The 13,063-nt window shown below is 54.1% G+C and overlaps 1 protein-coding gene across 5 annotated transcripts in view; it reads right to left on the bottom strand.

Moving 5' to 3' along the window:
• ITGB4 (integrin subunit beta 4) overlaps positions 1 to 13,063 on the bottom strand; it is a 58,302-nt gene that overhangs the window by 13,050 nt on the left and 32,189 nt on the right. For all 5 annotated transcript variants that reach the window (XM_048818169.2, XM_075119274.1, XM_075119276.1 and 2 more), the window contains 12 exons: positions 11,965 to 11,998; positions 11,058 to 11,246; positions 10,301 to 10,404; positions 9,842 to 9,900; positions 8,955 to 8,978; positions 8,587 to 8,735; positions 8,311 to 8,490; positions 7,508 to 7,656; positions 6,566 to 6,770; positions 4,924 to 5,084; positions 3,537 to 3,717; positions 867 to 1,004 (listed from right to left, as the gene is read on the bottom strand). In XM_048818169.2, coding sequence (XP_048674126.2) covers positions 867 to 1,004; positions 3,537 to 3,717; positions 4,924 to 5,084; positions 6,566 to 6,770; positions 7,508 to 7,656; positions 8,311 to 8,490; positions 8,587 to 8,735; positions 8,955 to 8,978; positions 9,842 to 9,900; positions 10,301 to 10,404; positions 11,058 to 11,246; positions 11,965 to 11,998 — 1,573 coding nt within the window. The remainder of the gene's footprint in view (positions 1 to 866; positions 1,005 to 3,536; positions 3,718 to 4,923; positions 5,085 to 6,565; positions 6,771 to 7,507; positions 7,657 to 8,310; positions 8,491 to 8,586; positions 8,736 to 8,954; positions 8,979 to 9,841; positions 9,901 to 10,300; positions 10,405 to 11,057; positions 11,247 to 11,964; positions 11,999 to 13,063) is intronic.

The following is a 13,063-nucleotide window of genomic DNA, read 5'->3' as shown; positions in this document are numbered from 1 at the left end:
GGGTTTCACCTGCCATTGCATTCTAAGAAAAGACTAGAGATGGGCCAGAAGCAAACCCTCTGATCCAAACTCCCCCAAACAGGGTTGAACTTCATAGCTGGCCTGTATCAATGGGTCAAACCAACAGAGCCCTTCACAATTGTGGCTGTTCATCTGAACCTTGTGGCTTGGGCCCCATGTCTAGGAATGGCAGCGGGAGACCTCGCAACCCTGCTTCACAGGGCTCACTTCTACTTTCATCACTGTGCTTTGCTCCCAGACGGTGTCTGCATTGCACCACTACCTCCGTCCTCCTCTCAACAGTCCCAGACTGCACCCCCCAGATCCTGTCTGGCGAGCTCCATGGAGCCCCCCACGGCCAAAGTCTCAATGAGACTTGGGCTGCAGGTGCCAGGACAGAGGCGGGTGATGTTACCGGTCGTGCAGTCAGCCATCCTGAGTGTCTGTTTCTCGGGGTGTAACTTCACTTCTGGGAAGCTCCCAAAGCGAACAGGGAAATGGGCCTCCAGCAGGGGGTTTCCCAGGGCATCATTCCTAAACTGTTCAAGGTGAGAAGCGTCCCCAATGCCCACTGAAGCCAGAGGAGGTCAACAGGAGCTGAGGGTGCTCAGGACCTCACAGGATCATGTCCTTAATACTGAACTTCTGTCCTGGGCTCTGGCATCCCACCACCACCCACCTCCCCAACAGCCTCTGCTCTCTCACTCATCGTAACGTGGGCTGCTCCCAACCCCAGTTCATGGCTCCAGGGTGGGAGCAGCGAATGACTGGGGACAGCTGCTGGCTGTTTCTGCCAAGGTCTTCGTGTCTCAGTCTGATGGAGACGCCTCTACCGGACCATTCGGCAAGGGGGAGCCCTCTCTTACCATTGTCCTCATTGACAAGTCCGTAGCTGACTTCATAGGCCGTGATCTCCCCGTTGGTCTCAGCAGGCTCAGCCCAACTCAGCTGCGTCACAGTGGAAGAGACGACGTTGAAAGCCAGACGCCCAGGTTCACTGGGAACTAACAGGAACGAGAACAAAGAGGCGGGGTTGGAAACAAGCAGGCGGGGAGGGCTGGATATCTCTGGGTGTGAGTGATGGGACAACTGGCTCGATCTGGGGAGATCTCCCGACTGACAGTGGTACCACCACATGCTTATTTTACACCAGTTGCTCTGGAAGGTGCTGGAAAACGCATCACAGAGCCTAGAGCGTCTAGACCCTTCCATATGCCTATCGCTGCCCGTGTCCATGATGGACTGTCTTCTCCTCTCCTCCCGCAATTTGGTTCTTTCTGATTGGCCCCCTGGAGGAAGGTATCTGGGTGGAAGGAAGAGTCTTGCCAGCCACAAACCAGAGATAGGAGGACACAAGACATGCCATTGGGTCTCACGCAATGTGGCCACCTTCCCAATGCTTCATTCTCACGTCCTCAGACATTCCCCTTGGGCGCCTATTCCACTGCCACTCATGAAGGTGCGGTACACAGCATTCAGAAGCACATTAACAAAGAGGATTTATACGACGTGGGCACTAGCGGTGGTAGATGTGTTCCCAACTAGGAACTGGGCGAAATTTTTTGATCAAAACCTTTTTTTGGCAAAAAAACGCCATGAAACATTTCATGAATTCATGTTGATTTCGCGTAATTGTTTTGGAAAAAAAAATCCTAAACCTTTCATCTCAGTACTTGAAATATGAAACGTTTCCATTTTTCATTTCAAAATGACTTCTGGTTTCAAAATTTCCTGTCATTTTTATTTAAAAAAAAAAAAAGCAATCAAAACCATTTAAAAATGCTTGAAACCCAAGTGAGATGTTACATTTGGGATCAAAGAAAATGTTTTGATTAACCCGCAATTTTATTTTATTCTGTTCTTTTGATTTTTCAGAATTGCTAGTGAACCAAAAAATCCCTTATTCCTCTAGCTCCATTCAGAGCTTCATAAGACATCCGGCTGTCATTGGGCAATAGGAATCCTGTGATCAATATTTCAGGTTTCCATTTGTTTGGGGCCTTCTGCTTTTTTGTTGTTTTCATGGCAAGATTTAATAAAACAGCCATCCCCGACTACTGACTGGTGCAATACAAGATGAAGTAAGATGTTCAGATTGGTACCCGGAGAAGCAAATACTCTTCCATTTATGAGGATCTGAGCAGTTCTTGGACCTATAGCACTTTGTAACACATTCACACAACGTGTTTCATCTTCATTAACCAGTTCATCCCCACAACAACCCTGCGGGAAAGGCAGGGGAATATCCCCATTACCCCAAGTGATGAGAATGGGATAAAACATGGGACTTGAGTTTAATCACTTGGTATGGAGGTTGCTCAGCTCTTTAAAAAAATGAGGCCTATAAGGGTACGTCTACACTGCACCAGGGAGCGAGTCTCCTAGACCACGTCCACAGACGCAGGCTAGCGCAGGGGTGCGCAAATGTTTTGACCTGAGGGCCACATCTGGGAATACAAATTGTATGACGGGCCATGAATGCTCACAAAATTGGGGTTGGGGGTGCAGAAGGCAGTGAGTGCTCTGGTTGGGGGTATGGGCTCTGGGGATCAGGAGTTTGGGGTGTAGGAGGGTGCTCTGGGCTGGGACCGAGGGGTTCAGAGGGCGGGATCAGGTCTGGGGCAGGGGTGCAGCAAGGGGTGCAGGTTCCTGGCTGTGGGTACAGGCTCTGGGGCGGGGCTGGGATTGAGGGGTTTGCAGAGCAGGAGGGGGAGCAGGGCTGGGGCACGGGGTTGGAGCATCAGGACAGGCTTTCAGGGGTGCAGGCTCCGAGTGGCGCTTACCTCAAGTGGCTCCTGGAAGCAGTGGCATGTCCCTTCTCTGGCCCCTACGTGAAGGCATGGCCAGGTGGCTCTGCACGCTGCCCCATCTGCAGGCACCGCCCCTGCAGCTCCCATTGGAGCACCAGAGGGCGCCATTGGAGCACGTAGGAGCCACATAGTACAGCCCACGACCCAGTGCCCTGGCTGGATCGCTGGAGCGGGGCAAAGCCAGACCCAGCTCCCCAGTGGGAGCTCATGGGCCGGCTTAAAAAGGCCCTTGGGCCATAGTTTGCCCACCCCTGGGCTAGCATGCTAAAAAGAGTGATATAGATGTTGCAGCTTGGGCTCTCAAGCATGTGTGTGCATGTGAGAGAGCTCCTGGCAATGGCTACCTGGCTGTTTTTACACTAGCACAAGTCTGTGGCCCTGGGCTAGGAGGCTCACTCCCAGAGGCAGTGTAGACATACCCTAAGATGTCCCAGCTGGGGACACAGGGTGAGAGAGGTTCAGTGACTGGGCCAAAGCCAGAGATGGCACCTATTTCAGAGCTGGTAGCAGATACTCAAACACTCCTGGCTCCCAGGCCTGGGTGCAGACCACCAGATTGTGCCTTTTAAAAGACCAGGTTGTCCTGAAGACATTTCCAATGAGGCATCAGCCTTCAATACACGGGACAGGGTTTGGTGTCCTCTGGCCACATCAGGTGGCCACTAGGATATAATCCCCACAAACACCACGCGAGCCTGTGGGAACAAGCCAGGGGGAGCAGCTCACCGTCCTCCAGGGTGCGGCAGTGGGTGACATCCGAGTAGGGCCCCTCGCCCATGCTGTTGTAAGCACAGACCTGCATCTCATAGTCGCAGTAGGGGTATAGGTTATTCAGCTCTGCTGATGGCACTGTGGAATTGATCAGCCTGGCCTCCGACTCAGGGTCCCCTTGGATCCAGTACTTCACCTACCATCGAAGGGAAAACCATAAGTACTTCTCCCCTCCCCTATTCTCCTTCAGTTCCTCTTCCCTGCCACCAAGAGCGATTATAAACCAGGGGCAAACTTCATGAAACCCGCTGCCTCTGGCAGGCTGGGGCAAACTTCATGAAACCCGCTGCCTCTGGCAGGCTAGTGAGTGTTCTGTACAGCAGGACGCAATGGTCAGAGAAGTGGTCAGAGAAGACCCATGCACCAATGAAGCCCTATTTTGAGAGAATAAGTGGTGTACAGTCTGCACGGGATGGGGGAGTTCACCCTACATTCAACACTGACCATCTAGTCCTGCCCACTCCCAGCGCGGGACTGTTCCCTCCGGTACATTTTCTGGAGCTTTGCCTAGGCTAGTTCTTTCTGTGCTAAATGATGGAGTTTGCCCCATTTTCCCTGGCAGGAAGCTCTGCCCGCTAATCCCTCATGCCCTAGCAACACCCCTTTGGGAGTGCAGTGAGAACACAGTGGCCTTTCCCCGCTGGAGAAATGTAACTTCACATCTAAGGGAAATATGTCTGAGTCCCCAGTGGGCTCTGCTGCTCAGGCATGATTAGCCGCTACTGCTCAGGAGAGAGGCGGTGGCAAGGCAGGTCCTGCAGGTTGAGTTCCCTGTGCCTTGGCAAAGCTATGTTGGAGCTAAGGACCGTGGGATATGCATCAGAGAAGGAATGAGGGGAATAAGAGTCGGGATATGCATCAGAGAAGGAATGAGGGGCAGTGGCTGAACTGGAGGGGCGTGGAGAGGGTTGGAGTAGCGAGGCACACTGGAGCTAAGGGTCGAGGTTCCTTGACAAAGGTGAGCAGGGAAGATTGGCACTATGCCTGGCTCTCCCCTGAGCTACACGTTCTTTCCCTTCCACAAACCCCAAGGCCACCCCAGCCCCACCCACCCCCACACCAGACAGACAGGCAGGCTTCATATGAGAGATAAGCCCCTTGCTGACTTTCCCTTACTGGACTTGAATAAGATTTGATCTGGTTGGAGGGAATCCACCCAGGACATCCTGCTCCCACCCATCAAGCTCTATGCAAGCTCATGCGCCCGTGATGCCCTCCCACCTTCCAGCACCTTCTCTCCCCTCCCCCGCTGCAGGATGAAGGATCATTGGACTGGAGTGGCCATGACACCCCAGGATGATGGGCTGTCCATGCCCACCCCAGGAACCGGTTTAGCCCTTACCTTGTACCCTATGGGTTTGCCAGGCGGTGGTAACCAGTTGAAACGGATTTTCCTGGAGCTTAGAGTTTGGGCGTTTGGATTGAGCGGTACACCCAGCTTGCCTCTGGGAGACTGAGGGAACTGGCCCAGGCCAATTGGGATCTGTATGTCATCTACAACCTCTGCAGTGGGGAGAGTGAAATGCTATGAGTGCATCAGTGACCATCCCTTAGCAGGACGGAGTGAGAATGGGACAACCTACATCACCACTTCTCCAGCTCTCTCAGTGCTTTACGGCCATTACTACATTAGGTCTCAAGCCATCCCTGAGGAGCTGATCAGTATCCTCTTCACTTTGCAGAGAAGGGAAACTGAGGCACACAGAGGCACTGTGACATGGTCACACAGCAAGTCGGAGCAAGTCAGGAATAGAACCCAGGCATCCTGTCCCCGAAACTAGCCGCTGAGCCACACTGCCTCTTCGGTGATGCATGCGGGGCTTGTGCCCCGGAAATGAATCCGTGAATACACCAGCTGCTTTGGCTTGGCTTTCTGGAAGCATTTGGCTTTTCTATTGTGCATTTTATCCTGCTTCAATAATGGTTTCTCCTTTGGATCACAGTTCCACAAAACCGCTCAGACAGTGTCAAGTACATACCTAATAATGACATTTTCACCATCTACCCAACAAGTGAGGAGAATACACAGCTGTCTGATAGGGCTTCCCGTTCAACCCATATAGCCTGGCTCATGCGGGAAGGGCCACTTCACGTGTGGTTGCACAGGTATCTAAACCCCACGGAGCCCCATGGGACTAAAACATTAACGCTGCAGACAGTACTATGTGGTTTATCGACTCCCCCAAAACCCCTGCTACCTGCACCCAGATCCACAGGGAAAGGAAACAGAGAGACCAATTCCACTTCGGTTTGCAATTCACATGATCCATCTCCTCCCAGTCTCTGGGAGGGAGATACGGTCTATGCACGTCGACCACCAGGGGGAACCAAAACTATATCCTGAAATACACCAGCACAACATGCAAAATCTGCAGACATATCTCCACGGCTACAACGATCAACACCCCCACAACGTACCTTCCAAGGTCCCAGGTTCCTACACGAGCCGATCACAACTGGACGGTGCACCTCATCTAGTGCACTAAATGCCCAACAACAACTATGTGGCTGCAACCAGACAATCACTAGGCTCTCGAATGAACTGACACAGGAAAATATAAAAGGGACTGGGTGGGGGGTAATAGGTGCCTATATAAGACAAAGCCCCAAATACCAGGGGCTAGAAATACCTAGAAAATCGGGACGTCTGGTCACCCTAGCGCGAAAGCTTGTCTCTCTCACCAACAGAAGTTGGTCCGGTAAAAGATGTCACCTCATCCACCTTGTCTCATTAACCGCCCCAGGCAGCTGGGGTTGGGACCCAGACCGGCAGCATGCTGAGACAAGGGCATCGCCCATGAAAGCAAAGCAGCATCTCTGGTAGCTCAGGCCACACATCTGTACACATCACTGATGTGACTCACTGTAGTGATTACATGCCTCGTACTACTTTCCCTGGCCTAGAGTCATTCAATCTGCCAGCAGCACATGGCACAAGAACCTGGCGATGCAGGAAAAGCACGGCTCCCCGGCGGCACACCCACCTGGGTCGGTGATGGTCACCGTGGTCTGCGGGTATTTGCCGATCTTGGTGCCGTACTTGGGGTTGAGCAGATCCACGGCAAACTGTTTGAGCTGGCGGTTCTGCAGAAGGGCATCTATCTCGGTCAGCTCCAGCAGCGCCACCTGCACCTCCTTCTGCATCTCCCCAGGCTGGAAGACCAAGTCGCCCTCCACGAACATGTAGTCCTGGGAGAGGAGAAGAAAGAACATGCTAAATAGTGTATTACTCCCTAGCCACAGCATCCTCGGGACATGGCTCATTACTGAGTCCTTCCCCACACTGCATCCACAGGACATGTCTCATCAGCATGCCCGCCCCCTCTCCATCCACATCCATCCAGCTCATTAGTGTGGTCCCCCCAACCCTCCACATAGCCATGGAATATTGCTCAGTACTGTAGCAGATTCCGAAAGGAACCCAGCTGTATTCTCATGTAATATAAACACAAACACACGCTCCCTTCTCTAGTGCTATCACTCCTGCAGTATAGTCTATACAGCAGGACCTCTCCAGGCTGACCCTGCTGCAGGCAGCTTTGCAGGACATGACCAGCACATGATTCCTGCTGGGGAGCTTCCTGATTTATCCTGGCTTTCCCAAACAGTCCATTATCACAAGCATGTCAGCAGGCTGGTCAAGATGACAGAAAGAGTGACATTTTTACTAGCCACAACCCCAGGCCTCCAACAGGCAAACCTGGCGGGACAGAGCTAGGAAGAGAACGCAAGAGCTCCTGGCCCCCATTCTGCGCTCAGACCTCCAGGTCACATCTCTCCCACCGCCCCCTGGAGTATAGTCACCATTCATTCATTTTGCTGGGATCTGTCTCTGCTGTGGCAGCCCCTGTAATTACTGGTCCCAGCTTGCTGGGTTTCATGCCACCATGCTCAGCTCCACCAGTACCAAGAAGCACAGTCCTCACCTTGCCATCCTTGGCGGTGAGATCACGAGTTCTGTAGGTGATCTGGGACTTTCCGTTTTCCACGATCTCCCGACGCACAGGGATTCTGGCCACCTGGTCGAAGCGGCTGTGAGAGTAGGCTGGCTGCAGAAAGGTGATGATGCTGCTGGCTGAAAGAAGTCAGATAGGTGGACCGTGTGAAACAAACAAATACCTGATGGAGGCTTCTTAGAAACACACACAAACTGAATAGAGCTGGGTTATTTAAAGCCACCATACTGTTGAAGACATTAGTAAGAAATTGTCGCAAAAGACCTGAGGATCCGGTAGTCTCAACAGCGCAGTTTCTAAGAAGAAACACCAGGAGGAAAGATGGAATTGGGGGCATCACTCAGAGATTACGTAAAAGTTAAGAAAGAAAAAAGGGTGTGAAAGAGGAAGGTCAGGGAGAAGGAACCCCAAAAAAGGAACAAAGGAAATCTGGAGTTATCCCTTCACACCCAGCTAAAAAGTCTCTCCTAGCCTCATGATCGACGGCTTTTGCTGAAAGCACGAGCCATCTAAGTGCGGATGGGGGCTGCCGGCCAGGACAGCACAGGAAGGGAGGGACCAGCTCTGGGAAATTCTCCTTCCCTCCTTGTCTTCAAATCAAGATGATCTAGTTCAGACACAAATCACTGGGCTGGAGACAGGAATCCCTGGGTGAGGGTTTCCAGCCTGTGCTGTGCAGGAGCTCAGACTAGATCAGAATGGTCCTTTCTGGCCTTAGGAGCTATTCACCTAGATTTGAGAATTTCTTATCACACCCCCTCCGCCCCCTTCACCTTGCTCTTTGATTATGGTGATATTGACGAGCCTGCGTCCAATCGCTGCTGTCCCCATGGGGACCTCAACTGCCTCCACCTGCAACTGCTTCTCATCGTCGTCTTCCTCCCTGATGAAGAGTGGGACCCGGACGTCCACCAGCTCCACACCTTCCTGGAACTCCACCATCCCGTGGGCATCTGCGCAGGCGGAGAGGGTGAAAGGGCATAGCTGGGAGGGTCCCTCCTCACAAACCCCTATTTTGCCTTGGTCAATAAGCTCAACCCCGCTCCTACCTTGGTCAGAGGTCACGGTATAGTAACCCGGCGTCACCTTCAGCTCATTGAAAGCTTCCTGAGAGACATGTTTCGCCGTCACTTTCACGATCTCCATCTTGGCCGAAAGGGGAGCAGTGAGCACTGTGTCCACAATTGTGTGGTCCTGCCTGCAGCCCAGTCAGGGGAAGGAGAGAAAGGAGTTCATGTTCTGTCCCTGTTCTGTCATCAGACCCCTCTTCCAACCAGCCATTCACAGCACTAGTCAGCCATCAAAGCTTTCAATCAGCCCGTACACACACGCCACGCACAGACACCCGCACAGGTGAGGAGTGCAGAGTTGAACGGAGAGACGGACGGACAGAGAGAGACGTGAACATTCCACCTACCTTTTCCCAGCATTGGGCTGCAACCTAGGGAAAAAACAGACCAGCAAGTGAATAACCCCACCAAATCCCACTTGGGGAGGGATGAAGGTCTCTAAGTATCCAGAGTCTGTCTAAAGCAGGCTAGCACTAAGAGAGCAGCTCCACTGGCTCCAGCAGCAGAGCACCCTCATGGGACCACTGAAGGCAGGAGTTCAAGTCCGACCTCTGACTTTTCCCTGTAGCTACAGTTTCTGTCCTTGCTCTTGTGCAATGCGTGGCAAACGATCGCGAGTTCCGAAGAGCCCCACATACTGTGGGACGCAGCCTTAGTCTCTGGCTGACAAGTTCCACGCAGGGCATCTCTGCTTTGTCATCCAGAACTGCTGACCCCCAGCACTGTTCCCTACATGTCCTGCTGCTCCCTATGACCCAGCTTTTCCAGACTCCATAGTGCCCAGGGATGTGGTTTACAAAGAGTTAACCTTGGGGAACAATTCTCCCTGCTGAGAGGATACCATGTTTACAGGGCCAAAACCGGGTCCTCACTGCAGTCTATGGGAATTTTGTCATTTACTTCAGTGAGACGTGATTAGACCCATAGCATTTTAGCCCCATGTATGGAGCCAGAAGTAGTCCAGAGAGCCCATGGGTGCCTTTGGGGGTGTGCTGGGAGGCCCATGGCAAGCGTGTGAATCCCTGGCATTCACATCATGGTACTAGGGGTACCACTGCACCCGGGCTGCTGGGAAGGATTACTCCTCGGAAACTGCCCATGCAGAGTTTAGGTGCCCCTCTAGGTCAGAGTGCCCACCCTGGGGTCAGAACTGGGAGAGTTTGCAGCCCTGGGTGCTCCAGGCCCTCCCTTCTTCCCAGCACCCCTACATTCGCTCTGTCCCTGGGTCACTCACCTGAACTTGGTCTGCTGGAGTTTGTGGGCACCAGAAACGTGCTTGTAAACATCGTTCAGCTGTAAGGAGCAAGAGAGTCTGTTACAGCCCCACGGGGACTCAGCATGGCAGGCACCATGCAGCCAGCAAACCGAGCCAGCTCCACTCAGCCCTTTCCCTCGCGACAACCCCATCCTCCTGCCCACCTCTCTGTGCCACCCCAGCCAGAGAAGCCAGGGCCTCCCCGTCGTCTGTACCATCCTCGGCAGGGAGGCAAACCCCCGGCAGAGAGAACCTCCTCGGTAAGACAAGCCCTTCAGAATCGATGTCTGTTTCCATCCGCTCCCCAGCCCTGTTGGCTGCAACCAACCGGCTTCCTGCTTTCCTGGCCCTAGTCACAGAGCCGCAGCTCACACTGGCTGTACCTGGCTCCCTCTGCCACAAAAGGTAAAGCCCAGAGAGAACGGTTTGGCCCCTTACGTTCTCCTCCACCTCCTTGCGCAGCTGCTCACATTCCCGGGTGTCTGGTTTCATGAGGTTCTGGGTGAAAAGCCGGGCCAGTCTCAATGAGATGCCATAAGGAACTGGAGAGAGGAATCCCCGGTCAGACCCCCTCACTGTCAGTCAGAGAAACCACCCCATGAACAGCTGGGAGCCAGGCAACGCCGGGGCCTTGGGGGCCCACAACCCAGCCAGCAGCACCTAGTTTCCAGGGCTCGGATGGCTCACACGGTGCTCAGACCATCAGTTGCCACAACCAGTAAGTGCTGGGCAAGACACAGCCAGAGCCCAAGGAAGCAGCCACTCTGGATTGAGGAGTAGAGTGACCATTTCCCTCACCTCTCCCAAAGCAGCAGCAGGGAGAGTGGAAAGCTGAATCCAGACAGCAGTCTGCTGAACTAAGGCAGCAGGTAGAGATGGGGCATCTGCTGGGAATAGCTGTTCTAGGCTGGAACATCTAGGGATGCTCATGGTGGCGGGCCCGGGGGACCTCGCAGTCACTGCAACAGAGACGGGATATACTTTGAGGGGCAGGCGTCTATCCCTTGGGGGCGGGAGAAGAGAAAGGGAAGGGGAGTCTCCTCACAATGGGGGTGCTGTCCTGGGAAAGGAGCTAACTAGGACCTGGGGATAGTGAAGGGCCAGGAGGAGATCCCAAGGCAGCCAAACCCTCTTCCCCTTTGGCGTCAGTGGGAGGCCACACACAACCCACCACTCGCGCGGCATTAGCACTCACTCAGCTCCTTGGGGTTTGCGGCGGCGTGGGAGGAGAAGCCTGGCTTGTGGACGTTGTTGTTGATCTTCCAGCAGACGGTGTCTCTGCCCTTTAGGGAGCCGCTGCGCACCATGGGGGTGTCCAGGTGGTCCGAAGCCATGAGGCTCTGCCGCAGCATGTAGTGATCCTCTTTGAACCCGACTGTGCGGCCTGCAGGGCGAGGGGGGAGCAGGTTAAAGCCCAGAGGGCTCCAAGGCTCAGGCTCTGCCCTGCATACATGTGGTGCTGGTGGGAGGAGCTGGACTGACAGACCGTCTCTGTTTATCCACAAAGCAGGCTCCCCCATCACACTGCCCTGCTGGGGAGCTCTGACGCCATGGCCCAACTCATCCATGGCCTCTCTGCCAAGACGCCAATAAGGGGCCCACTAAACCGTCCTCTCTCTACAGCAGCTGCAACCTCTTCCTGGGCCCTGTGGAACTTACCCCTCCCGAGATCACTGTCCCCAGGAGACCCTCGATCCATCTGCTGCCTGAGGTTCGGTGCTTTGCTCTTAGGGATTGTTATTGCATGTGACAAGCCCAGGATGCCAGCGGCATCTGCCCAGAGCTGGCATGGCTCATGGGGGACCAGGGTGCATCATCCCAGCAGGACATCCTGCTTATCCACTGAACAAACAATGCCCGTTCAGCAGCCGCGCTCCAGGGGCACTTTAGCAGCAACCCCGGCTCTGTCCTGTAGAGAGCACACACAGCCCCTCCAGTCTCCCACCAAGGCCATTGGCTAATGGTCTCCACTAAGAACCTTTGCCCTGCTGAGCCTTTCAGGCTCTTGAAGGGTTAACCCCACTTGGGGGTCTTGCTCCTGCCCAGCCCCTTCCCGTCCTACCCCTCTCTGAAAGCGGCCCCCTCCCCCCAGAACAAGGTACCTCGTGCACAGCAGGGCAGCAGGGCCAGGCAAGCCTAGGAGACAAAAAAACAGAAATGGAGAGTCCCCCTATGGCCAGGAGCTCCTTAGAGCACAGTGCCAAAAGAATGCTCCCTCCCATGCTGCTGGAGAGGGTTAGATCAGCAACAGGAAGCCATGGGGGGCGGGGGGCACGAATACAAATTGTGCAGTCTCCAAGAGCTGGCAACCCCATGTCATCGTTCCCCTGGGAATGCTGAGGCCAGGTCCCTTTGCCTCCCGCACCCATCTCCCGTAGCCCCCATGCCATCCTGGCCTGTGCACACGACAGCAGCAAGGGGGATGGCTGCAAACTCCTCAGCCGTGCATGGCAGACTTCCATTCTAGCCTTGCCTCTGGGGGAAATCCCTGCCCACACTGCTCACGGAAACCCTGCTAAGCAGCAACTGTGCTGGAGCATGGACACCATGTGGAAGAGACATCTTGTCTCCTCCCCACACTTCCGGGGGAACTTCGGTCCTAGAGAGAATGTATGTTCTCCTCTGGCAAATGCTGCATTTGGTTGTTTGGCGGGTGGGTGGGCAGTGGGTGTTTAGGTACAGCAGAGCCACCAGGGCCTCTGCATTGTTAACTCCCCAATTAGCGTAGCAGCATCCACAGCCAGGCAGTTATCGCTCTGGAGACCCCCGCAAAATGACTCACATTTGGTAGCAGGCCCACAAAACTACGGGCTTCATTTAAAAAGAGATCGGCAAGCAAGCCGTGGGATTTACAAATACAGTCAGAACCCAGTGGCCTTTCCTCACCATGGCCCGCTCTACACTACAGAAGTAGCCACCTTTAAACACCCTGCCTAGCTCACTGTGTTCTAACATGGCTTCTTTTCGGTTGTGCGGGCAGAACACCCCAGGAGCTAACCACGTTCAGAAAGCCTAGACATCTGCCCGCGAAACCACAGAGCAACTGCTGTCCCTCGTGGGCAGGAGTGTTTACCCTAAGGGGGACACAGCCACGAATGTGCCGGGACCGTTTGGCACATGCCAGCTCCCATCTACCTCCTACTGAAGCCACTGGCAAAACTCCCCTCAGTTCCAATGGGAACTGGCCCTCTTTCCCCAAAA

Source organism: Caretta caretta, chromosome 14 (genome assembly GCF_965140235.1).
Source record: "Caretta caretta isolate rCarCar2 chromosome 14, rCarCar1.hap1, whole genome shotgun sequence".
Lineage (NCBI taxonomy): Eukaryota > Metazoa > Chordata > Testudines > Cheloniidae > Caretta > Caretta caretta.
Note: the sequence above shows the minus strand (reverse complement) of the source record. Positions and strands in the feature narration are given on the sequence as shown.